The 27,213-nt window shown below is 45.7% G+C and overlaps 1 protein-coding gene across 4 annotated transcripts in view; it reads left to right on the top strand.

Annotated features, from left to right (window-relative positions):
- Positions 1–1,930: 1,930 nt before the first annotated feature.
- The window catches only part of LOC121280933 (dynamin-1), a 242,029-nt gene continuing 216,746 nt past the window's right edge, over positions 1,931–27,213 (top strand). For 3 of the 4 annotated variants that reach the window (XM_041193376.1, XM_041193375.1, XM_041193378.1), the window contains exon 1: positions 1,931–2,319. In XM_041193376.1, the coding sequence (XP_041049310.1) occupies positions 2,159–2,319 (161 nt within the window). In that variant the 5' untranslated portion in view covers positions 1,931–2,158. Of the gene's footprint in view, positions 2,320–14,136; positions 14,221–27,213 lie in introns of those variants that run through there. The other variant, XM_041193377.1, reaches the window with a different exon arrangement.

Below are 27,213 nucleotides of genomic sequence, written 5' to 3'. Positions count from 1 at the left end.
ATTGGGCAATATTGAATGAATGCAGACTAGGATAGTGACCTCCACTTAGGCTCCTACCTTGGAGTTCTCAGCATCCTGCTCTTCATTATGTAAGTTGTTACTCTCCCTCTATTGTACTATGATTTTTTTTTTGGCATTGGTTACAATTCATAAACACTAACAGAACAAAGGCCAACAATTATACTCCATGAATATCAGCTTGACAGGCACTTGTCAATGTTTGGCAGTTGAGAAGGTGGTGGTGAGTCATACCCTTAAACTGTTGCAATCTGTGTGGTGAATGTACTGTTAGGTTGGATGTTCCAGGGGTTTGACTGACTGATGCTGAAGAACAATACATGTTGGTGATGTGGGTAGCACAGGACAAGTGATTTGATGCAGCCTGACATCCAATCATATATCTGACAAATTGGTTTTCTGACCAAGTACTTTGAACCTTGTTTAAACAAGGACATTGCATGCACCAACATCTGAACACATGATAAATCTCTTGCTGCAGAGAGAGCACTTGTCCTGCTGATCCAGTGGAGGAGGGAAGATGTGCCCTGTGTAACATGACAACGATAGCACACATTCTGCTTGGGCTGATAAGTTGCAAACAATATTTGCATCAGGCAATGTCATCTGCAAATGAGAGAATCTAACCATCTCCACTAATCATTGAATAGGCATTACCATAGATGAATGCCCCACTCTCAACATCCTGGGGATTACCATGGATCAGAAACTTCACTGGACTATCCATATAAATACTGTGCCTACAGGAGGCAGTCAGAGGCTAGGAATCCTGTGACAAGTAACTCACTTCCTGACTTGCCAAAGCCTGTCCATCATCTACAAGGCACAAGTCAGGAGTGAGATGGAATACTTTCCCCTTGGCTGGGTGAGTGCCACTCCCACAACCCTCAAGAAGGTTGACACCATCCTGGACAAAGCAGCCCATGTGATTGGCACCCCATCCACAAACATTCACTCCCTCCACCACTTGTGTGCAATGGCAGCAGTGTGTACCATTTACAAGATGCATTGCAGCAACTTTCCATGGTTACCTCGACAGCATCTTCCCAACCCACAACCTATATCATCTAGAAGGACAAAGGCAGCAGATTAATGGGAACACCACCACCTGGAAGTTCCCCTCCAAGTCACTCACCATCCTGATTTGGAAATATATCGCGGTAGCTTCACTGTCACTAGGCTAAAATCCTGGAACTCCCTCCCTAACAGCACTGTGGGTGTACCTACACCACATGGACTGCAGCGGTCCAAGAAGGCAGCTCATCACCAACTTCTCAAGGGCAATTAGGGATGGGCAATAAATGCTGGCAGCGCTAATATCCCAGGTACATTTTTTTAAAAAACTGGTGATGGTGCCTATGCAACTTTGATTGTGGTAGAGCATCCCATTTACTTCCTAATAATTAGACCAGGCTTTGGTGGATTCCAGCTAATACAGAACGAATTCTAAAAGGAATAACTACAGCTTCCAGTTTGCATTGCAACACTCGCGCCTATGCGCCAATAGCCAGGGGAATAGCATCCTTATTGTAACTAATTCAAATCGATTTTTGCATTAATCAGCTTCATTTGGGGAAAAACCTAAAGGCAAGAGTGACAAATGATCAGGCGGCGTGCACCGTGAGCACGAACCCATGGCAATTGGAAATTAACCCAGTCTGCAGGATCTGGTCAAACCTGGGAGACAGATGGAGGGAGCAGGGAGAGAGGAGGGGTGGTGGGCGGCACGGTGCATCCTGGGAGCTGTAGTCCGGTTCCCCCCACCTCCTCCGCCGCCTACAAGGGGACGGTCGCGGCGGCGGGGACTACAGATCCCGGCAGCCATCGCGCGGAGGGCGCCTGCGCAGTGAGCGCGCTTCTTGTCCCTTTAAATCGCCCCGTGCCCCAGGAGTAGACGGAGCCGGGAGCGCAGGCAGGATCGGAGAGGCTGCGGCTCCCAGCTCCAGGAGAGAGCGGCAACCTTTTCTGTTTGAACTTGCAATTCCACCCTAACCTCCTGCTTAAATGTGCACCTTTTGCAAACTGAGCTAGGCGTTTGCCCAGCCCTCTGTTTATCCTGGTTAGAGTCGATTTCCACCCCCCCCCCCCCGTCCCCTGGGGATTTTCTCTTGTTTGAGCTTTGCCGCTGGTGTTTTAAAAGATGGGAAACCGTGGGATGGAGGAGCTGATCCCGCTGGTTAATCGGATGCAGGATGCTTTCGCTCAGATCGGACAGAATGCTAACCTGGATTTGCCCCAGATCGGGGTGGTGGGGGGGCAAAGCGCCGGCAAGAGCTCGGTGCTGGAAAATTTCGTCGGAAAGTGAGTCAATTCCTTGCGTTTTTATAAAATCGCTCCGTTTGTTATTATTCATAATAAAGAGGAGAGGAGGGGGAACAAGTTTTCTTTTAAAATGTCAAAGCGCTGCGACAGTGTGTGTGAGAGAGGGGGGGTTGGGGGAGGCAAAATACACCAGCACGACCATAGCAAATGTCTATTTATTGCATTGCATCCGAATTCCTGCCCTAATCTTTCTGCTTGCAATTGGGTAAATCAGATTTGAAATCCCTGGTGTGCTCCGCAGCGAATTACGGAGAGGCTGGATCAGCTTCCCTGACACCAATTCAGCAGATTCAACCTTCCGCCTATCACTGTCCCCTGTTGCAAAATATTTACTGAAAAACGTTGGAAGTTGTACATCGGTGAGCTTGCATTGTTAGCTTTTCATCACCCCCTCCCCAACACACAACACCCGCCCCCACAACCTGGGGTGTTAATAGTATTTAAAAAAGAGAGGGGGGGGGGGGGGGGCATGCATGACATTGATAGGTATCGATATCCCAGCTTTCTGGTTTCATTCCATCTGGTTCATTCATTGACCTTGGGGGCTGTTGTATCCATCGGCAGGGCAGCTTGGTTGCTTGAGTCAGCATGGGGCGAATGCTAGATCGAGCTCAGTGTTAATTCATCACCAATTTCCCCCCGCCAATTTCACCGCAAGCAGCGCCTCGGTCTGTCTGTGTCTCTCTCTGTGTCTGTGTATGTGTGTGTGGTGGGGGTGGGCTGTAGGATTGTTTTTTGACGTTATCTAAAGGGATTATAATTTCTTAAATCCCCCACATCGGCATCTAGATTCCCAGCCTTTTGTAGCACTTGGTACACCGAGAGCTCCAGGCAGCTTGGACGTATTAAAATATTTCAGCGCAGAGGAATCGCACATTAAAAATATTTTTTGGTTGGGGGGGGGGGGGGCGGTGGAGTTAGGGTTTATAATCTGCGGGCGTTAATTAATCAATCATTGACCGTATTCACCAGCACATTATTGCTCCGAACGAGGGGGATTGGAAATATAAATATTCATATTTATTTAAAAAATAACATCTACAGTCAGACGTTGTCACCGTGGCAACATGGAGTACAACACATGATTGCAGTGATTGGACGTTATAAAATAGCACCTTTTTTTACGCGATGGAGGGCGGCTTGTGGATGTGAGATGCTACATGCTTGACCTCATTGTGAAATTAATGATGTTTCATGATTTAGATGTGAAACTGCACCTTTTGTCACGGGAATTTAGTTGATCAAGTGTCATTTTGTACTGCTTGATTTCTTTTAATGGTTCTTCGACATACTCCTGTTGCTCTTATTTGGTTCTGGTATTGCTGTCAGCCCCCTATGACTGACTACAACCCCTCTTCCATGTGAAGGATTGAAGCTCCGGGTTATTCGTAAACTCCAGTTAGCGCATGGGTCTCTGCTGCCCTTGAGACTTGAGCATAAAATCGAGACTGACAATCCCATTGCAGTGCTGAGGGAGTGCTGCACTGTAGGAGGTACTGTCATTTAGGTGAAATGACAAACCAAGCACTTGTCTCTTCTGGAGGACGTTAGATCAGAGGGCAGGGGAGTTCTCGCTGCTGTAATGAAAACCGGAAATGCTGGAAAAACTTAGCAGGTCTGGCAGCATCTGTAGAGAGAGAAACAAAGTTAATGTTTCACATCTGTATGACTCGTTTTTAGAGCTAAAGGGAGGTAGAAATGTGATGGATATTGTACTTTTTAAGAGGGGGTAGAGCAAAATAGGTCAGGGATAGGTGGGAGCTCGAAAGATTGACAAAGATATCATGGACACAGGACAAAGAGACTGTTAATGTCAATGTTAAAGACTAAAGAAGGTGTTGATAGTGGCACAAATGTAAGATGTGCTAATAGCAGAATAAGGCTCAGCACTCTGTGACAGCAAAACATAAAAACAAGTGACAGATGGCTCAGTAAGTTTGGGGGGGGGGGGGTAGATTTTAAAAAAAGAATAGTCATCCCAGGAAGATATTTGTTTCATCTTAGTCCTTGCTGCTGTCCTGGACAATGTTTATTCCTTATAGCTATGTCATTAAACACAGATCTGTTCAGTATCTCATTGCTGTTTGTGGGAGCTTGCTGTGTGCAAATTGGTTGTTGTATTTCCTACAGTACAACAGTGATTACATTTCAATCTTACTTCATGGGCTGTAAAGCATTTGGGACATCCTGGGGTTGTGAAAGGTGCTATATAAATGCAAATCTCTTCTTTTGTCTTTCTCTCTCACCAATAGGGAATGGTTCTTGGCCCTGAAAGCAAGTGCTATTTGCTTTACTTAGATCTCCATGCAAATAAGTCCCATTGCTAATAAAGCTTTATCCCACCTTTCGTAATGGTAGCACTAAGGGAATGTTCAGTGGTTTACTTAACTCTTTATTTACAGTTCATTGAGCTTAAATAGGGCGATATTTGTTTCAGCATGAACAGTGTCGATTCAATTCGGACACCCAACCCATCAAGTCTGCAATGTAGCAACGGTAGAATCTTTCTGCTCCCCAATTAATATTGCTGCTTTCATATTTGAAAGTGTCATTTTTGCAAGCCAGACTCCCTTTTTCCTCTCAATAGAGGAGGGAGTGTAGGGTAGAGCAGTGGTTACACAGTGCCTCTGACTTTACTGAGCCTCTCTGCAAAATGAGCAAGTTTGTAGAATAGTACATGGTCTTGTCCAATGATTTCGGAAACAAGGGCCCAAATGCAATCCCTACTCCATGCAACCTTAAAAACAAATGCTTTGGTGGCCTGCCACACAATCTATAGAGATGGTTGCAGTTATGAACGTTTCCAAGCTATCATGGTGCTGCCATTAAGAAATGATGGGTGGAACTTATTGCCCTCCTTTGAGGTGAGTTTGGAGGTGGTGGGCGGGGGAGGGGAAGGCGCATTTAATTGGGCAGGAGGGTGCTGGAGTGGGCATCGCACCACCTTCCTGCCTTTGCTGCCGATTAAGTACAGTGTAGGAAGGCTCATGGATGGCCTTTCTGCCCCACTGTCAAAATTGAGGCCTTAAGTGGGCAGTTAATGGCTACTTAAGGGCCTCCCCTGCCACCACTGGTACTCAGCCTGGGGAAGGCCCACCACTGGCCACTTTGACATCTGAGCAGCATTTAATGCCAGTGGGCCTCCCCCAAAGGGGTAATGCAGGGGTCTCGCCAGCTCTTCAGCCATTGGGCAGGACCCCCATTACCTGTATTAAATATCATCCAGTGTGTAAAAGTGTATCTCATTCAGACAGTTGATCATTGAAATACAGGAGGATTAGTCATGACACTCCAGCCCCACTAAGTGTCAGGGGAGGGGGCATCTGACATCTACTATTATTATTTTTAATGATATCTCTCAATTCCGGTGTCTATTTTTATGTTTCTCAGTCTATTTATTGCATGGGTTTGGCACAAGAGGCTGAGGGACTTGCCTTGTGTGTGGACAGTAAGATACATAGCAAAGCAAATGTTCCATCATTGGAACACTGCATTATGTAACTATGACTTCCATACTGTCATAGGAAAAAATGCCAATGTTGGATACTTGAAGCAAAACAACTTTTATTTATATAGCACCTTTTTAAGAAGATAAAACATCCCAAGGTGCTGCACAGGAACGTCAAATCCATCTGTGTCTTTCTTGCCTCGAGACTTGACTATTCCAATGCACCTCTGACATCTCATTCTACCCTCTGTACCCTTGAGGTCATCCAAACTCTGCTGCCCTTGGCCTTACTTGCACCAAGCCTCATTCATCCATCACCTGCTGTGACCAACAACCCACATTGGCCTTCAGTGAAACAACGACTTGATTTTAAAATTCTCATCCTTGATGTCACATTCCGCCATGACTTCACCCCTCCCTCTCTGTTAACCTCCTCCAGCCCCACAACCTGCTGAGATATTGGTGCCTCTCCAATTCCGGTCTCTTGAACATCCTGCATTTTAATTGCTTCGCCATTGGTGGCCATGTATTCAGCTGCCTAAGCTCTGGAATTCCCTCCCTTAACCTCTCTATCTCTCTCACTCTCTTCAAGAGGCTCCTTAAAACCTAACTCTTTGACCAGGCTCTTGGTCACCTGTCCAGATATCTCCACATGTGGCTCGGCTCCTGATTTTGTTTGACAATGCTCCTGTGAGGCACCTTGGGATTTTACACTATGTTAAGGGCACTATATAAATACAAGTTGTTGTTGTAACATGGGCACAAATTGACAGTGTTGAAGGAGACATCAGGACAGATTGTCAAAAGCTTGGTTGAGGGACTTGGTGGAGGGGTTTTGAGAGAGAATTTCAGAGCTCCGGGCTGAGGTGGGCACAGCTGCCAGTGTTGGGGTGCAGGTTGGACACGAAGCCAGAGAAAATGTGTTGTCTATTTGAACTGTGTGACGGTGGATAATAGTGAAGCTTTGATGATGCACAATGGCTGATTTTCGCATTGGGGTCCTTCACTATAGTTTGATGCAAATATCTCTCTTTGATGAATACGGAGGGGGTAGGGTGACTAATTCTATCGTTTTGCTTTGACGGTTCCATGTACAGGAAATGTTTGTTAGACAGGAAGTGATGTCTGATACCTTGGTTAAAGATATTACTCCTGCATTCAAACCCAGCCCTAGTTCTTTCTTTCAAAGCTGAAATCTATAGAGGCTTGCACTGAAAGTGTTGCTTAGGTATCTCGGCTGGAGATTCCAAATGGTTCGACTTATTCAGGATGTGACTTGAAGTTCGTGACCTGTGCCCAATTTGAAATCTGTTTGCAGATCCAGAAACTCAGACATGGGCACATGTGACTATTTTCTGTGTGACTGGTTTAATGGCACAGGTCCCAAGTGGAGCAAAGTTGCACTGTGCAATTATTCCCACAAACCCCGAACCAATTTATACCAAGTGATACCAGCACATCTCGAACGAGCATTATTTTTCACTCAAACCCCAGGTAGTGCTAGAGTTGGGCATTAATGCATTAAGCATAAACCTGAGTCCTAGATCAAGAAGCACTCCCATGGAATTCCGATTTTGACCCTTCTCTAAACGTCGGTGACATTTGTGGATTCCAGTATGTCAGACTGATGTTAAATTGTGGGCATTTATTCTTGCTATTTTGAGGTTCTTCCTTCCGGTGTTATCTGCGTTTATTTATCACCATGTGCAAATTGAGCATTATCTGTTGGAATAAGTGTTTCTTCAGTACTTTTATGTTTACGTTTTCCTTGTTCTTGGCTGGCTAAGCCTAGGTGTTAGTTATATGATATTCTACAGCACAGTGCCCACCTTTCTCAGTTGGTGTTGCATTACGCTACAGTTATGCGTTTGAGTACTGTAGTGCAGAAGAAGCCCCAGTCAGTTGGTGACCAGATGATTGATGGAATAGCCTGTGCTGTCCTGCCTTTGTGTTTTTGCTGCAGATAACAGAGGAATTAGTTGGGGACTGCAGCATAGTGGTCATGTTATTGAAAACTAGTAATCTGAGGCCTGGATAAGTGCTTCAGAAATCTCTTTGGCAGCTGGGAGAGTTTAAATTTAATTAGTAAATCTGGATTAAAATGCTAGTCATCGTCTTAATGATCAAGAACCTACTGGATTGTCATAAACCCATCTGGTTCACCTAATGTCCTCATCCAGTCAGGCCTATATGTGACCCATGTTGGGCTGAGTCTTTTTTTTAATTGCCTTCTGAAGTAGTCTAGGAAGCCACTCACTTGTAAGTGGTTCACCCCCACATTCTTGAGGGCAACTAGGGATGGGCAATAGATGATGGCAGCAATGCTCATGTCCCAAGATCAAATAGAAGACAGACGAAGTGAAAGTAGGAAGCAGATGGTAATGGGTGAGTGGAATGTGTGAGGAATATCGACCAGTGGCCAATCTGCAGTAGTTTATTCCTGGGCCCCCTGTTGGTCGTACAGACTGGCCAGCACTTGCAGTAATGGATTGCATTGTAAGTATGTTTTGCTATTATAGGCGATAAGAACATTACAATGGGTGGGTCATGCAAGACCCCTGGCTGCACATCAGTACCCCGATATGTTCTTGGCTTGGAAATGACCAGGTGAGAGAGTGGGATTATTGAAGTGACAGTGGGAGAGGGTGACTCTTATGCTGAGATGTTATCATTTACAGCCCCTTGTCATATAGGTTTCCAAGTGAACTTCGAACTGAGGCTGGAATTCCAAACTTTCTGACTGCATTAGATCAGTAGGTTTGAGTAAAAAGTGGCAGAATGTGGTTAGGAATTACACACAACTGCTTATCATGTTGAGGATCCTTCACATCTCTTTTGCTTTCCTGAACTGAGTGACTAATGATTGTCAGTGAGAAGTGAGAGGAAATAGCCAATTTGTGTTTAAGATGGTTAAATGAGCATCTTGTGGAAGAGTAGAACAGTCTGTAAAAAGTCTGATTTTAATCAGTCAGACTACTTTTAAATCAGATAACAGACCTGGCGTTTGTGTATTATGCATTATGACTGGAACAGTGACAGAAATTAATAGCACCTGTTGGATTTGGGTTGTATTGGGTGTTAGCTGGAATATAGAGGAAAAGAGAATTTTTCTTTATTGTTCAATAACAGGGTGTGGGCTTCACTGGCTGGGCCAGCATTTATTCCCTATCTCTAGTTACCCTTGAGAAGGTAGTGGTGAGCTGCCTTCTTGAACTGCTGCAGACCCTGTGGTGTAGGTACATCCACAGTACTGGTAGGAAGGGAGTTCCAGGATTTTGAACCAGCGACAGTGAAGGAACAGCGATATATTTCCAAGTCAGGATGGTGAATGGCTTGGAGGGGAACTTCCAGGTGTTGTTGTTCCCATCTATCTGCTGCCCTTGCCCTTCTAGATGGTAGCAGTCATTGATTTGGAAGGTGCTTTCAAAGGATCCTTGGTGAATTCCTGCAGTGCATCTTGTAGATGGTACACACTGCTGCCGCTGTGTGTCGATGATGGAGGGAGTGAATGTTTGTGGATATGGTGCCATTCAAGCGGGCTGCTTTGTCCTGGATGGTGTCAAGCTTCTCGAGTGTTGTTGGAGCTGCACTCGTCCAGGCAAGTGGGAGAGTATTCCATCACACTCCTAACTTGTGCCTTGTAGATGGTGGACAGGCTTTGGGGAGTCAGGAGGTGAGTTACTTGTCACAGGATTCCTAGCCTCTGACCTGCTCTTGTAGCCACAGTATTTATATGGCTAGTCCAGTTCAGTTTCTGGTCAATGGTAACCCCCAGGATGTTGATAGTGGAGGATTCAGTGATGTTAATGCCATTGAACATCAAGGGGCGATGTGTAGATTCTCTCTTGTTGGAGATGGTCATTGCCTGGCACTTGTGTGGCATGAGTGTTACTTGCCACTTGTCAGCCCAAGCCTGGATATTGTCCAGGTCTTGCTGCATTTGGACATGGACTGCTTCAGTATCTGAGGAGTTGCAAATGGTGCTGTACATTGTGCAATCATCAGCGAACATCCCCACTTCTGAACTGGAAGGAAGGTCATTGATGAAGCAGCTGAAGATGATTAGGCCTAGGATATCACCCTGAGGAACTCCTGCAGTGATGTCCTGGAGCTGAGATGACTGACTTCCAATAACCACAACCATCTTGCTTTATGCTAGGTATGAATCCAACCAGTGGAGAGTTTTCCCCCCTAATTCCCATTGACTCCAGTTTTGCCAGGGCTCCTTGATGTCACACTTGGTCAAATGCTGTCTTGATATCAAGGACAGTCACTCTCACCTCACATCGGGAGTTCAGCTCTTTTGTCCATGTTTGAACTAAGTCTGTAATGAGGTCAGGAGCAGAGTGGCCCTGGTGGAACCCAAACTGGGTGTCAGTGAGCAGGTTATTTCTAAGCAAGTGCAGCTTGATAGCACTGTTGATGACCCCTTCCATTACTTTACTGATGATGGAAAGTTGACTGATAGGGTGGTAATTGGCCGGGTTGGATTTGTCCTGCAACTTGTGTGCAGGGCATACCTGTAATTTTCCAAAAGCTGGGTAGATGCCAGTGTTGTAGCTGTACTAGAACAGCTTGGCTAGGGGTGCGGCAAGTTCTGGAGCACAAGTCTTCAGTATTATTGCCAGAATATAGTCAGGGCCCATAGCCTTTGCAGTATCCAGTGCCTTCAGCCGTTTCTTGATATCACATGGAGTGAATTGAATTGGCTGAAGACTGGCATCTGTGATGCTGGGGACCTCTGGAGGAGCATGAATACAGATTGTGGGGTTTTTGTGTGTTCCGATCCAGAGCCAGATTTGTTTTATTTGTGGTTATTTTCTTGTTTGGTTTGTTTGTTTTTCCTGTGTTCAGTATGAGGGCCCAGCCAAGAGGATCATGGGGTATCCTTCTCACAATAAGCTACTACATGGGCAGAATTTTCAGGTCGGTGTGCAGACACACCCAGCCCGCTCAAGTGTAAAATAGAACGTGATGACGTTGGGCGAGTATCCTGATGTCATCTGGTGCAATATTTTAGTCGGTGAGCGTGTGCAGAATTTGGAAGCGTGCCCGCTGACAATTGAGGGCAATTAATCCCATTAAGAGTTGTAACTGTCTCCAACTTTTTGTGGTCTGTCCAACCTCACAGTTGGCGGATAGACGAATCAGCCAGGCGGCCTTCGCATTTTTCATGAAACCTCAGCCAAGGGCGAGATGTTTCCGTTATTAAATTTTTAAAAAAAAAAAATCTACAGACAGAATTTTAATAATGTATATGTTCAGGTGACTGCTTGTGATGTTTGGACATTTTTGTTCTGACTTCAAAAGTATTAAATAAAGTTTTTAAAGTCTTCAGCTCCCTGAGGCAGCTCTCTTCATTCACGGAGCTTTCATTCTGCGCTTGCCCGCGCTCCTGCTTACACCAACGCCTGGCGTCCTTCCACCTCCACCCCAGCAGCGCAGAGCATTTCAATGCATGTTTCACGCTGGCTGGCTGTTAATTGGCCAGCCAATATGAAATTGTGGTTGGGGGCCGATTGCAGTCGGTGGTACTTTCCCTGGCCACTCCCGGACATGCCGATCATGGCCGCGTGCCAACCTAAACATTCTGCCCCATGTAACTGGTGTCAAGTGTTCATTGCTGGGAAAATCTGCCCTCTACTGTTACTCTGCAGTAGTTGTCATGTCTTATTGTGCTCTTTAGGTCCAGAGCCCTTTAAATTTGACACAGGGCTCCCTCTCCTTATGTTCCCATTTTTGCCCCCGACTTTGCAGTTTGAATTTACATAGAATTTTATGTTCTCAAGCTATCCCAAAGAACTTAACAATGACGACTTAAAAGTAATTTGATATTTGTAGTAGGCAAATGCCACGTCCTATTTTCTCACTGTAGGATAAAAGGTTAATGTTAAATGTGTAAATATATAATCTACATCAGTGATTAAGCTCATCATGATAAGAGCTTGGGGAGAGTGAGAGAGAATTCTATGTAGAGCCTCGTACTGAGTTTTTACTGTACATAGTTAGTGTAATGATCAATAAAAGATGGAACTTACCAACAGCATTGCCTCTAGCATATCTGTAAATCCAGAACCACAACTACTACATCCAAGACCAACAATACCAAGAACTTGCATTTATATGGCACCTTTAACATAGTATAGAAGTTCCAATGTGCTTAAAGCAAGGTCTTGCAAGCAGCAGATGAGTGGATAACCAGGTAATCATCTTTGCTAGTGTTGGTCAAGGGGGCAATGTTGGCCAGGAGACCCAAAGAACTCTCTTGCTTTTCTTTAGGTAGTAGAGGTGGTTTAACATCTCAAATGAAAGTTAATGCAGCATTCCTTCAGTGCTGCACTTGTATCAGCCTAGAAATGCAAGCCAAAGTCCTGGAGTGGGTCTTGAACCTCTTGATCACCAGCCTGATCTTAGAAGCAGTATTGTCTTTTTTTAAAAATTCTCCCTCAGGATGTGGGTATTGCTGACAAAGCCAAATTTTATTGCACACCCTGAGTTGCTTTGCAAATGTGCTGGTGGCTGGCCTTCCTGAGCAGAATAGTTTGTTAGGCCACATCAGGCAGCCAAGTATCAACCACATTAGTATAGGATGACGAAGTAACACAGAATGTTGATAAAGGGAATTTAGTTGATATTGTCTAAATGGATTTTAAGAAAGTGTCTGACAAGGTATCACATAACAAGGCTGGTTAACAAAACTGAGGCTGATGGAGTAGGAGGGCCAATATGCAATTGGTTTAAATATTGGACAGAAAGTAGGTGTGTGTGTGCTTGTGTGCGTGTACATTACTTGCAAAGTTTCAAAATTTGCTGATGATATCAAACTTGGAGTGGGGAATAGTGAGGGTGACAGGACTTGCCTGCAACAGGACATAGACTAGCAGAATGGGTAGACTAGTGGTAGATGGGATTTAATATAGAGAAGTGTGAGGTGATGCATTTTGGCATAAGAGATAAATGGCTATAAGATCATAAGATGTAGGAGCAGAAGTAGGTTATTTGGCCCATTGAGTCTGCTCTGCCATTCATTGAGATCATGGTTGATCTGATAATCCTCAACTCCACTTTCCTGCCTTTTCCCCATAACCCTTGATTCCCTTACTGATTAAAAATCTGTCTTTCTCAGCCTTGAATATACTTCACGACCCAGCTTCTACAGCCCTTTGCAGTAAAGAATTCCACAGATTAGCTACCCTCAGAGAAGAATTTCCTCCTCATCTCTGTTTTAAATGGGTGCCTCCTTACTCTGAGATTAAGCCCTCTGGTCGTAGATTCTCCCACAAGGGGAAACAACCTCTCAACATCTAGCCTGTCAAGCCCCCTAAGAATCTTATATGTTTCAATAAGGTCGCCTCTCGTTCTTCTAAATTCCAGCTCAACCTATCCAACCTCTCCTCATAAGAAAATCCCTCCATACCTGGAATCCACTTAGTGAACCTTCTCTGGACTGCCTCCAATGCCAGTATATCTTCCCTTGGATAAGGGGACCAAAATTGTTCACAGTATTCCAGGTGTGGTCTAACTAGTGCCTTGTATAGTTTTAGCAAGATGTTAAGTAAATGTACATGAGCAAAGTGAATACATACACCTGATTATATGTAAGGCTGTTTAACTGAAGTTACTACATGTGGTAAAAACAGTCTCATCCTAACTCACCTCCATGAGTAGCCAGTAATTTCTTTTGGACAACACAGCTCTTAAAGGCAAATCTTGTGGTTGCTTTTCCTCAGAGTGAAGTTTTTAAAAACATTTCCAGATCTTAACACTGAATTTCAATTCACAGTTTCTGGATTAGAGTTCATGGCCTGCTGGATTACTAGTCTGGTAACACAACTTCGAAGCCCCAGTACTCTACAGTACTCCATTCCAGAGTTCAAAACCTTGAATTGCATTGTCACTGTTTTTTTTTAAAAGGAAACTCGGTTCTTCCTGTTGGCATTTGGGGTCAATCTGTGGTGCGATTCTGCACTCCATGCCTGGAGTAATGAGCTATCCCAACATTTATTCTAGTGAAGTGACTTCTTAGCTGGTCTGAGAAGTGCAAAGTGATTATTACAACTGGTGCATCGTCCTCAGCTACCGAGTTCTTGTTACTCCAAAGAAAACTGTCTTTTCTGGGATTGTATTATAAGAACATGTGTTCCTGCAATTTATGATAGTTCATTAAGGCTGATCTCATGATTACCAAAAAAGAAGTGTTTCTCTCATATTTTCTTTTACAGAAAAATAGCAATTTGAGTCCCAAACTGCTCGCTGTCAAATAAGAATCGGCCAGACCTACAGAACCTGTGCCAATGGGAACTATAATTTTGATGATCAGATAATAGAAATTAAAAAGAATATGTGGGGTGGGTGAAGGAAATGCATGGTTTCTGTTTTGCCAAGATAAAAGGTTAATTTCGGAAAAGGAAATGCTTGGTGCAAATGATAAGGTTGGTGAAATTGATTTTTTTTTTGGCTAAGTAGAATGTCATCAGATGTGCTGCATTGCCAAGTGTTGTCGCAGTGATGGGTGATTGCTGCATTTGCTGAAAAGTGCTCAGTCAGTGCTACAGATGAGCCTGTGCTGCCCTCGAGTGCCACAGCTTCTGTGTGGTTCGACAGGTCTTGTCAAATTTGCAAAGAAGTGTTTGTCTGCAGCGGCTGGAGTTTGTATGCTTTCCAATCTGTGGAACTAAAACTCCCATCAATAATATAAAGCTCTTGGGCAGAAAAATTGAGTTTGATGCAGCGTTCTTTGCATAATGGCAGGGTTTAACTGCTTTTCTTTTGAATGATCAAATTTAAGCCCCATATATTTGGGATGGCATTGGCACCCCATCCATCATATTCATATTCACTCCCTCCACCACCAGTGCACAGTAGCAGCAGTGTGCACCGTCTACAAGATGCACTGCAGCAACTCACCAAGCCTCCTTTGACAGCACCTTCCAAACCCACGACCTCTACCACTTGGAAGGGCAAGGAGGGCAGACGCATGGGAACTCCTCCGCCTGGTGTTTCCCCTCCAAGTCACAAACTGTTGGAAATATATTGCCGTTCCTTCACTTTGTCGCTGGGTCAAAATCCTGGAACTCCCTCCCTAACAGCACTGTGGGTGTACCTACACCACATGAACTTTTGTCTTATTCGTTCAGAGGATTTGGGCGTCGCCAACATTTAATGTCCATCCCAAATTGTCCTTGTTCAGAGGGCATTTAAGTGTCAGCCACATTGCTGTGGGTGGGTCTGGAGTCACATGTAGACCAGACCAGGTGAAGATGGCAGATTTCATTCCTTCCCTAAAGGGCATTACTGAACCAGATCGGGAATGGTTTCATGGTTGTCATCGGATTTATAATTCCAGATCTTTATTGGATTCAAATCACTATCTGCTGTGGTGAGATTTGAACCTGGGTCTCTAGAGCATTACCCCGGGTCTCTGGGATTACTAATCCGGTGACAATATCACTATGCTACCCCCTCCCGGATTGCAGTAGCTCAGGAAGGCAGCCCACCACCACCCTTCCGAGGGCAATTAGAGATGGGCAATAATGCTGGCCTAGCCAGTGATGCCCACATCCTGTGAACGAGTAAATTTAAAAAATTTGCTGTTCTGATGATACTGTAAACATTTGCAAGCCGACCAGGGCAATTCACAACTCTCCCTCAGAGTCCTTCTGCTATGCAGATCCTCCCTTAGCCAGTACAACAGCAACTTGCATTTATATTGTGCCTTTTTCATATGGTAAAACATGCCAAGGAGCTTCACAGGAGCGTTGTCAAACAAAATTTGACTCTGAGCCATATAAGGAGATGTTGCAGGTGATCAAAAGCAAGGAAGTAGGTTTTAAGGAGCATCTTAGAGGAGAGAGAGAGAGGTAGACAGGTTTTGGGATAAAGTTCCAGAACTCCGGACCCAGGCAGATGAAGGTACACTTGTCAATGGTGGAGTAATTTAGCATCTTGTGGATTGTGCCTTTGCAAAGAAAGTCTGGAGAGAGATGCAATGGTTTCTGTTGAGGTTCATCCTGAGCAGTTCTGTGACACAGGACTCTGTGCTCTATGGGCTGTTCCCAGGAACACACACCGAGACAAACATCAACTGCAGCTGGACGATCATCAACTTGGTGAAAGACGCTCTTTAGCCTGCCCGAAACTTGTTGGTCTTCCAGCGCAAAGAGTTGTCCCCGACTGAGGGACGCACTAAAGCTTGGGGCAACTGCCACAAAGGCGCAATGGGGAAAGGACTCTGTCTAAGACCTTTCTGCCATAGTGTATCGAGGGGCTGGGAACTGTAGAAAGCCCTCGGGCTGCACAGCTCAAAATGAATGTCTGCATTGAATACTAATTGTATTATAATTGTATTGAAGCTCCTCAGAGTGCAACATGATGTATGTTGATAACTCCAGTACCATTGTCTGATTGTCTGCATTGACCATATTGAAATGATTGTAATATTCATTGATTGTATTGATGCACCTTGTGATCCATGTGTAAAAATTGAATCTGATTGTACTATGGAATGGTGGTTTTGAAATGGTTTGGAATGTTCTTCCAGATATTTTATGAATAAAGTATATTTTTCAAAAAAAAATTGTATCAAAGCTGTACAGGAGGCTGGAACTGGAGGAGTACAGAGATGGGGTGAGGTTGAGGCCTTGGGGGGTGTGGGGATTTGAAGACAGGAACATGAATTCTAAAATCTTGCCATATCAACTGGGGGACAATGTAAGTCAGTGAACGGAGGGCTGATGGGTGAATAGAACTTGGTGCAAGTTAGGACCCGGGCAGCAGATTTCACTGATCACTCATCTTTGTGTTTAACATGGCTGCTGTGTCTGCCTACATCACAGTGACTGCACTTTGCAACTAATTGCACGTGAAGTATTTAGTGATTGAAGGATTCTTCCTTTTTCCAATATTTAAACTGATTCTTTTCATGAGACGTTTCATGAGATGCAATGTCGGTGACCACTATAAACACTGCTTTTCTCACCCAAAGAAACGTCTTCAAACAATAACTTTGAATCTTGTCTGAAGCAGCATGGGGGCTGGTCACTGGAGATTGGGGCATTTAAATCATTCTTGAAAGTGCTGATTAATGGACTGTAAAGGAATTAGATGCATTGACCAAGTGTTTATCCAATTTGCTTTTGAAAGTTATTGTTGAATCTGTTTCCAGTGCATGTTCAGGCAGTGCATCCCAGACCATCATAACTTGCTTGTATTTTTTTAAATTCTCATCTTCCTTCTACTTCTTGCCAATCACATTAAACCTCTGTCCTCTGAGGGCCCTCCTGCTAGTGGAACTAGTCTGCTCTATCACAACTTCTCAATTTTGAACACTTCTGTTACATTTCCTGCTAACTTTTTCTGTTCTAAGGAGAACAGCACCAATTTATCTATTTTCTACGCATAGTTGAACTCCCTGGTATTAGTCTTTTAAATCTCCCCTGACATTTTCCAAAAAGTATGGTGCCGAGAATGAGACGCTGTCCTCTAGATTTTGAAAGGCTTGGCATAGCTTCCTTCCTTTGTGCGCTCTTATTTATAAAGCCACATCCTGCAACAAATTCCATAAATTGTTTCACTTAATGCATTGCCCACACCCCAAGAACAAAGGAAAATGTTCACAAGGCTCATTTATTGCCCTCAGAAGGTGCTGGTGGTGGGCCTGCTCCTTGAATTGCCTGGTCCTTGTGTAGGTGGTGTTAGGAGAAGGTATTCTAGGGTTTGGATCCAGCAATGATGCATACGAATGGAGGTACATGTCCAAGTGAGGATCACTTAATGTTAGCATCACTGATGCTGGTGTCCTTTTGATGGTAGAGGATTGAGGAACAGTTGAATTAAGACTGTTGCATGATTTCTCTTGTTATTTGTCAGTGCTATTGTTTGTTTCTCTCGTTGTTGTTTGTCCCTATTTTAGAACAGTGACTACACTTCATTGGCCATGGGATTTCCTGAGGTCATGAAAGTTGCTAGATAAATGCAAAGTAATTTTTTAAGGAGTCACTTTGTGGGTGTGATTATTTCAGATGATGGAAATGGTGACTACATGCACCAGAAGGCTAATAAACATTTGTACTATTTTAACCTCCAACATGGTCTTGGTGATAATAGCTTGTTAGTTTGTGCATGGAACAGCCAGGATTAATGGCTAGGCAGTAATCCCTTTAAAGATCATATCCTTAACTGCAAGTGGGAGGCTTGGATTCTTTATTGTCACCTGGACACAAGCATTAGCGGAATGGCTCCCTCACTTCTGTTCCATAGAACATTGCAGTTGTGATTTCTGTCAGTTTAGATGTCGTGCACTTGGTCTGATTTATGCACTGAGACCAACTGTCACAATGTGATCTCCCAACAGTTTCCGACAGCCATAACATTCAACAAAGGCAATTGCCACTCCTGATCCAGTTACCACTGATTTTTTTAAAAAATTGAGTTTTCATTGGCTGTGGCCTTTGGGGAAATTTTCGGCTAATGTGTTTTCCACGCAGAGTAATGAACTCCCCTGGGAGTAATTACGGAGGTGCAGGGAATCTCACTGAAGGAGTTTTGAACCTTGGGCCAAGGGTATTGCCCTGATTGGTGGTGAGCTGTATTCCTGCGCCGCTGTACTCCTTGCTTGGCAGGCAAGGTGCCGTCGGGGTAGGGTGTTTTGGGATTCTGACACAGCGATGCACGATAGGTGCCAATCGGGTTGACTGTAGAGATCCATTTGGAAAGAAAGAACTTGTGTTTATACAGCACTTTTCCCAGCCTCAAGACATCCCACATCATTTCACAGACTCAGGTACTTTTTATTGCTGTCAATGCAACAGCCAATTTTGTACACGGCAAGATCAGATCCCACAAACGGCAACGACCAGATAATCTGCTTTAAGGTAGTGTAGCTGCTTGGGATCTTTGATACAGCAGCCAGCGATTCCCTACAAGGCTTTCCTGCCTTGGATAAATCCTACATTTATTGTACAAGATTTTTCTATTCTTCTGCCTTCCAGTCCAACAACTGTTTCCTGTCTTTGGAAAGTAAATCTGTTCAAAGAGTGCAGTTGAGTTAGCAGTTTACATACTTATTGAAAATTGGGTAGGAGAGTGAGTGCTAGAACCTGTAACGGCAAGAAACTGTCACGCTTGCAGGAAGTGCATGCTATCTACTGGCCTTCAGGTTCAAGTTCCACTCCCAAAAGTCTAGGCTGACACTTGAGTTCAGTACTGAGGGAGCATTGCACTGTCAGAGGCACTGGGCGGAATCATTCCACATTTGCACTAAGCGCATTAGCGGGCATGGGCAGTCTGCCATTCACCAGCCATGCCATCACCTTGCAGCTTCATCACACTGGGCACCACACCTCAGTGCTTCCAGCCCAGGACTGCTGCACAGAAACATGGCCCCGAAAGGCAAGATAACTGCAGAGCCCTGGTTTAGTAACGCATCCCTCAGGCACCCTTTTTGGATGTTGTGGAGGCCTGTCCTCTACCCCTGCTCTGGCCACAGGAGGGGCAGCAACATTTACCACTCCAGCTTGGTAGGCAGTGGCAGTGGCAATAGGTGCCAATGCCGCACAGGAGAGGTTGGCCATCCAGTGCAGAAAGAGGGTGAATGATCTCATCCGTGCTGCCAGGATAAGGCAACCATCTCATCCCTTAACTCTCACACTCAAGCCCATCACACATCCACTCTCACCCTCCTCCATCTGACCTCATCTCCTCTGGAGACTGCCTCCTCAGCCCTCACCATCTTGAGGCCACTTGCACAGATCAACTCGTGCTCCCTACACACACCCTGGGTGACCCTCCTTCCCCAGTACAGCCCTCACCCTGCAGCCTCTTCCCTTGCCTGAGACCTCTTCTCCCTCTTCCCCAAGCAAACGCTAGCTCTGCAGCTATAAAAAGCTTTGTGGCTGGTCTGGTAGGTAGAGACCTGCCCGTGAGCCCCCCTAAAAGTGAGGTGGTGCGGCCTGGCGCTGATGACCGTGAGTGCTGACCGAAGCAAGATAAGCGAACAAACCTCGAAGTCCCGAGCGATGTGCAGTTTGGGTGCATGCTGCTTATGTGCAGTTGTGAAACACATCGACATGCAATCATGCTGTGTGGGTGGATGACCAGCGTGGGGGGGAGATGAGTCCGGCAGGCTGGCCTTATAATGATGTGCAGATGTATTACAATGAGGTTCCTGGCATCTGATGATGGGAAATGCAGCCATCCATCAGAGGGTGGAGCGGACAATCTCAAACTGGCTTCACGAGAGCGTGAAACAGATGTTTGGCCTTCCCACCATATTGTGTGCTTATGCTGCTCAGCACGCCTGATCAGGCGGATGTAAAAGATCCCGTGGCCCTATTTTGAAGAAGAACAGGGGAGTTCTCCTTGGTGTCCTGCCCAATAGTTAACCCTCAATCAACATCGCAAAAGGAGAGTGTTTCACAGAATTATTACAGCACAGAAGGAGGCCATTCAGCCCATCGTGTCTGCACCAGCTCTCTGAATGAGTAATACACCTAGTGCTATTCTTCCACCTTCTCCCTGTAACCCTACATGTTCTTCCTTTACAGATAATGATCCAATTTCCTCTCAAATGCCTGGATTGAACTTTCCTCCACCACACTCTCGGGTAGTGCACTCCAGATCCTAACTACTCGCTGCGTGAAAGTTTCTTGGTCCTCACATTGCTGTTTGTGGGAGCTTGCTGTGTGCAAATTGGCTGTTTTGTTTCCTACATTTTGACAGTGGCTACAGTTCAAAAAGTACCTCACTGGCAGTAAAGCACTTTGAGATGAACAGTGGTTGTGAAAAGTGCTATATAAATGCAAATCTGTCTTTTAGCATCTCTCCTGTGGCAACTCTCACTGTAAACCTGATGTGCCTCTTCACAATGACCCTCAGCATCAACTGGTTAATAATAAAATGTCTGGGTAATTTCCCACTATTTAACTCCCGGTTCTAGAGTTTGCTGCAATTTGAACATATCATCAGGGTTCAATTGATTGCTCCCATTGAGTATCTGGAATGGAATGTCCTTGATGTAAACACTCACCGACTCTCCTTCCTGACCTTTATAGCTCTGATTCCTCAAGACAGTGATGGCAGCCCCCTTAATGGGCCAAACTGACCTTTTGAACATCCTACAAGCCTATAATGTTCCTGCTGATTTTCCACTTTGTTGTCAGAGTGCAAAGTTGACTTCAAGCTGTTTAAACATTGCCAAGAACCAGAGGACCAAATGGCTTCTCAATCATTGGTGCATTGTTGCCATGTAGGAAGCACCCTGTTCTAATCCCCAGGCCTCCCACACGCTCTCTTTCTCTTTCTTTCCTTTCTCTCTCTCTCTCTCTTTCTCTCCCCACTCCCTCTCACTGCCCCACCTCTCCCACCCCCTCTCTCTTCTCCCCCCCCACCCCCACCACCCCCTCTCTCTTCCCACCGCCCCCCCTCTCCCCCCGCCCCCCCCCCCAACCCACCCCCTCTCGCTCTTTTCCCCCCACCCTCATTCAGTATATCATGGGCTACAGCACAGCCTGCAGTGGTGTCTAAATGATCAAGCATCTCTGCAGTATTCTCAAGGTCCCAGTCTGTACAATTTGAAGATGACAAATTCTGCCCCAAGAGCACCGATTTCATTCTAGGTCATTGCAGACTAAAGATCTGCATTGGAGAGAGATTTTTCTATGTAACCTCATTAATAATTCTTCTCTCTTGAGAATCAATGTTTTCTTTTTTAAGGATGGAAATGTAATGTTTTTTGTCATAATTCCTTTTGGGCCCACAGCTATCCTTCTGCACATCCGAGTGGCCAGGACGTTGAAAGTTGATTAGCTATTTAACCATAAGGGGCTTCCTGGTCAGAATCTGTCCTCCATTTGCAGTGCACAAACCTTCCGGTAGGGGTCAACGATTTGTAACAGGGGACTTTGTGTGAATTTAACCTTTGATAGTCCAAAGATATGGAGGCCAGTTGTAGTGTCCCTGGCTGAGATAAATGGTTCAGGGAGCGGGTATCTGAAAATATTCCTGGTCCATTGCACATATGATCGATTAGCAACTGTGTATTTTGGAGAGGGGTGTCATTGTAAAGCTGGTCACCCAATAACCCGTGATCTGCTGTGTCATCCTCTTATAGAGGTGCCCCTGTATCTGGGTAAGCCATATAGCAACAGATAATGGCAGAACTGCCCGATGAGAGAGCAGCAAACATGGCACTGATTCTCCCTCCCATCCTTAGCTTTCAACTTCTCCTCCAGGTACCATACCCTAAGATGTTGGTGAACAATGGCTTCCAATGGATTGGTCTATGGTTATGCTTGGCAACGTACTGCAGTGGTTTGCTGTTGCCTTCTGCAGTATGGCTGACCAGGAAACTCTCCCACCCTTGCCACCTGCCGTCAGGCACATTGGAAGGATTTACAGGCTGATCGTCGACCCTTTTGACCACATTGTGAACGCACCTTCTGTGGCTGTCGAGTCCTGGAGTGGGACTTGAACCCATAGCTGCTGGCTCAGAAGTAGGGGCACTGCCCACTGCGCCACTAGGCCTCCAGCCTTCAACTAGCATCACTAAAACAGTTGATCTGGCCATATGCATGAAGGATGTTTTATGTATCACATTGCTGCTTGTGAGATGTTGCTAGTTGCAAATTGGCTGCTGCGTTTCCTACGTTACAAAACAGTGACCACAAGCATATCCTTGACTGTGAGAAGCTTTGGAATGTCCTGAGGTGGTGAAAGGCACTGTACAAATGAAAGCCTGTTTCAAATGAAAATGATCATTTCGTTTCGCGTGGAGATATGCAGAACCTCCCAGGCAGCTGATAACAGCAGCAGTGTTTCTGCACTGCCACACTGGGCCTAAAGGCTAACATGTGGGCCTGGATTTGTTTCTCTCAGCAGAATGTGCCCATGTGATGTGGCACTGTCACCACCAGGGACAAACTCTGACAATTCCGAAGAAGTGCCAGGTTCCACATGCGGCGAGCGCTTTCCGAATGGATCATCTTTCTATTGCGGATGAGCGTGTGGACCACAGGAAGGCCTCGTGGGTTGTTGGGTGTTCGACAGCGGAACCTAGTTCATCAGCAGCTCGGGTCCGTCTTTTTCATCTTGAATAGAAAGCTATGATTTAACGGCCTCGGTGCCAGTTTTGGTGCAGTGTGTAACGTGTGACTCAGTTGGCAGTGATCCCGCCTCTCGAATCACAACATTGTGGATTCAGCCTTTTCATGATCTCGGGACATCCCCAAGTGCTTGGCAGCCGATGAGGCTCAGTCACTGTAGGAATGGTCGCAGCCAATTCGAACACACCAGGGTCCCGCAAGTATAATGAGCAGACAATACAGTGTTGGTTGAAGGATAAATATCGGCCAGGATAGCAAGGGAAAAACCTCCCAGCTCTTTATTGTAAGAGTGCTGTGTCACAGCTGTTTTTATACCCACCTAAAGAGGAGGTCAGCAGTTTTGCATTTCATCTGAAAAATGGCACTTGCAACAGCATAGCACCCCCTCACTACTGCGCTGGGAGTGCCAGACTAACGTCAAGATTGTGGACTCCAGCCTCTACAGTGGGACTCGAACTCACAAGCTTCTGTCTTCAAGCTGAGTCTGTTACCCACTGAGCCAAGATTGACACCCCGACTCCCTTACTGGATTCCTGGTCTGTGCTGATTTACCAAAACCTGAGAGGCGCTAGAGGTACTTGTGGCTTTTGGGCCTGGGAAATCAAAGGGGGATTTTACACATGACAATGCTGCTGTGATGGGATACCAGAGAGCCTGGGATTCCACCACAAGCTCCCACCTTCAGTACAGGTAGCGGAGGTAACCAGACAGGAGGATTAGAATTCACAAAGTAATCAAGGAAAACACACAACAGACCAGCTGCTGCAATATTTTAGTGTCTCTTGGCACCACAGTAAGAATAGCGACTTCTCAGCTTTTTAATCCTGTGGAGAGGGCTTATCGACCCCGTGGGGGCCGGGAACAGAGGCACACTGGCCCTAAAAATAGTGCAGCTTGCTGGTTCCTGTAAACACACACAGGAATTGGTGACACAATAATGCAGATTCTTTATTTGAAGATGTTCACTGGGAGTCTGACCTCAACCACTGCTGCTTGTGCCGCAAGTGATGGAATATAATACATCACACAGTACATCATATCCTGTCGAGGTGGTAATGATTGACAGTTTAAGATATGCACCCTTAAAGGTACATACACATCTCGCAACAGTTCCCTGGCTCTATCCACTCTGGGTTATTTCACTGGAAGGGGGGAAGGGGAGGGGAGGTGGAGTGGCAGGGCTACCTGCCCACAAGCAGCCATCAATAATGACCACCTAAGGCCTTTTGAGGCTTGTTATTGGAGGCTGGTGAGGATTTTCCAGTCAGCCTCCAGGTTCCTGTATAGAAGTGACCTCCTGGCAGCAGACCAGGATGGTTGGAGTTGGGTGGGGAGGTAATGCTCTAGGCGTTCTTGGATGCATCCCTGTCTGCTTGGGTGCAGCAGCAGCCATAAACCACCCCGTAGAAAATATTGCCCTCCTCCCCCAACACAAATAAATTAGTATTGAACTGACTGCAAAGGCTTTTTTAAATCTTAAGTTTAAGGTTGGAGAGAAGGTGCCTCCATTTTGAAGTTCCCTCTCTCCGACTTGCCTTCTGTTGCATCATACTGCTCCTTTCAACCTAGAAGGCCACTCGCTGATTGGCTCTCTGGCTTTGGGAACCTGCTCACTCTCCTGTTAATTGGGTGGTGAACCCACCCTCTTGTCACTAATTGGCTGGTCTGGGGACAATCACATTGAGTGACTATTTCCCACACAGGGTGACTGTGATTAAATGTATTCTGGGAGGTTTTAATCACATGATTTTCCCCCACACTCCAGCTATTAGCTGACCAACACATCCAAGCTTGTATTGCCTTCCTAAGCCAATTGGCAACAAAAAGTCTCATTACCAATTGGACGATACTTGACCATCACCAAAACAGCTCTTTTTCTGCCCATTTTCAATATTTTTATATCCAGAAAAGAGAGATTCAAAGAAAATTACAAAAAAGAACACTTTTTTTGTGTCCTAGAGATTGATCTTCAATTATTGGAGACTGTAGGCCAAACCTGGTGGGTTGGCAACCCTACACACTGCAAGTTTCAAACCCCCATTTTAACCTGACAATGGGGTTCAGAAACCCACAGGGAAAATCCTGTCCAGTGTCTCTGCCCACTGTTGTCTGATTAGTTGGTTTAGAGGAAGCTGCTTAGCTCTGTGCATTTCGGATTAACAGAGGATTTAAACCTCCAAACTGTTGTTTTAATTGCAAGTTAGTGAATGAAAAATAGACACGCTCGCTCCAGTATAATCCTATTGGGGAGAGGGTTATGGCTGGACTGATCAGAAGGGTTATAGTCTTTAGTAAAACGAAACCATTTCCTGCGTTTTCTAACTCGCACCTCTTTCATGTCCCTTGAATAACCAGTTTTAAACAGGCTGCTGGCTGATGTTGAGTTCTGAACGCTTCTCGTTTCTCCAGTATTTACAAATGTTGAAGTAATTTCCTGTCTGTCTGTATCTGTACAATGAGCCACCATGAGAGAGATGCAGATCTCACATCCTTGATTTCGTACACCTCTGCTTTTGAGAACCTGACCTGACCTTGGAGCAGTTCATGACTGGGTAGATGTGGATAGGATGTTTCTCCTGGCTGGTGAGTCTAAAACCCAGGGTGGGGGGGCATAATCTCAAAATAAGGGGCAGGCCATTTAAGACCGAAGAAGGAATTTCTTCACTCGGAGGACAGTGAGACTTTGGAATTCTGTACCCCAGAGGCTGTGGCAGCTCAGTCAATGGGTATGTTCAGCCGATAGATTTCTGGATACTAATGACATTAAGGGATATGCGGGATGGTGGGAAAAATGGTGCAAAAGGTAGATGATCAGCTATGATCTGTTTGAACGGTGGGGCAGGCTCAAAGGGCTAAGTGGCCTACTCCTATTCCTATGTTCTTATGTTAATGGAGACAGACCCTCCCTCAGAGGGAGGGAACATTCCAGAGTGAGTGAATAATCAGCCTACACTCTCACCCGGGAAAACAGCATTGACATCGGCTGCTCCTCATTGACTCACTGGTGAGGGGTGGTGATGCAGCATAGGGCATGAGGGGCATAGTAAGTGGGGTAGAAACATATATTGGGGGTGGGCAGATTGAACAGAATGGTTTAAATAAGAATAGAAAATGCTGGAAAATCTCCGCAGGTCAGGCAGCATTTGTGGAGAGAAACAGAGTTAACATTTCACGTCGATGGCCTGAATAGCATGGTGCCAGGGATGAGGGACTTCATGGAGAGACTGGAGAAGGTAGGATGTTCCCCTTAGCGGAGCTTTAGGGGAGATTTAATAGACATGTTTGGAATCGTGTAGGATTTCAATTGAGTCAGTATGGAGAATGTTAGAATCACATCTCTCAAGACTGAAGTTTTCCTTTACAAAATGGAAGGATTTGGCATGATCTGGACATGTGGATGCTAACCCAGGATCTTTTTTAAAAGGTCATAAGTTCACTTTGGAACTGTCAACAAGTAGGCCACTTCCAAGAAATCATCTGTCCTATATAGTACTCGAGGGAGTTGCTTGTTTGTGTTGAATTGCAATACATTTTAATTAATGAAAAGCTGGGAGACAAAAGGAGAGAGGAAAAGAACTTAACTTGTGAACCTGCTTGTTTTGGTGAAGAACAAGCTAAGGGAGGAAGGCTACCTTGGCTCTGTCTGTTGCTCTCACGCGCTCTTCCCCCCTCGGCCTCGCGCTCTTCCCCCCTCGGCCTCGCGCTCTTCCCCCCTCGGCCTCGCGCTCTTCCCCCCTTGGCCTCGCGCTCTTCCCCCCTCGGCCTCGCGCTCTTCCCCCCTCGGCCTCGCGCTCTTCCCCCCCTCGGCCTCGCGCTCTTCCCCCCCTCGGCCTCGCGCTCTTCCCCCCCTCGGCCTCGCGCTCTTCCCCCCCTCGGCCTCGCGCTCTTCCCCCCCTCGGCCTCGCGCTCTTGCCCCCTCGGCCTCACGCTCTTGCCCCCTCGGCCTCACGCTCTCCCCCCACCATGCCTAAAATTGTGTGTGGCTATCAACCAGAGAACCCTCATCTGCGTGTAATTAGTCTGCATTTGAACCTGCAAAGTTGAGACCAATGGTGAGAACTTCCAGGCATCCAGTGGCCCGTCTGTACATGAGAGAACTCCAGGTCGACAATGCCCATCCTCCAAAGCCCATCTCTGCAGAGGGACTCTGTTTGTCCTTTGTTTGCCTGAGTCTGTGTGTGTGTGTGTGTGTGTGTGTGTGTGTGCATGTGCACGCGAGGGGAAGTCTTTAGGAAGAGATAGATAGTTGTACATCCTGATTACAATTGTGTGTTAACCAGTACTTTCAACTTGTTAAAAGAAATTTTGTTTTAAAATAAATTAATC

The sequence above is a fragment of the Carcharodon carcharias genome, chromosome 8, assembly GCF_017639515.1.
Source record: "Carcharodon carcharias isolate sCarCar2 chromosome 8, sCarCar2.pri, whole genome shotgun sequence".
NCBI lineage: Eukaryota > Metazoa > Chordata > Chondrichthyes > Lamniformes > Lamnidae > Carcharodon > Carcharodon carcharias.
This window is presented reverse-complemented; position numbering and strand designations above follow the sequence as displayed.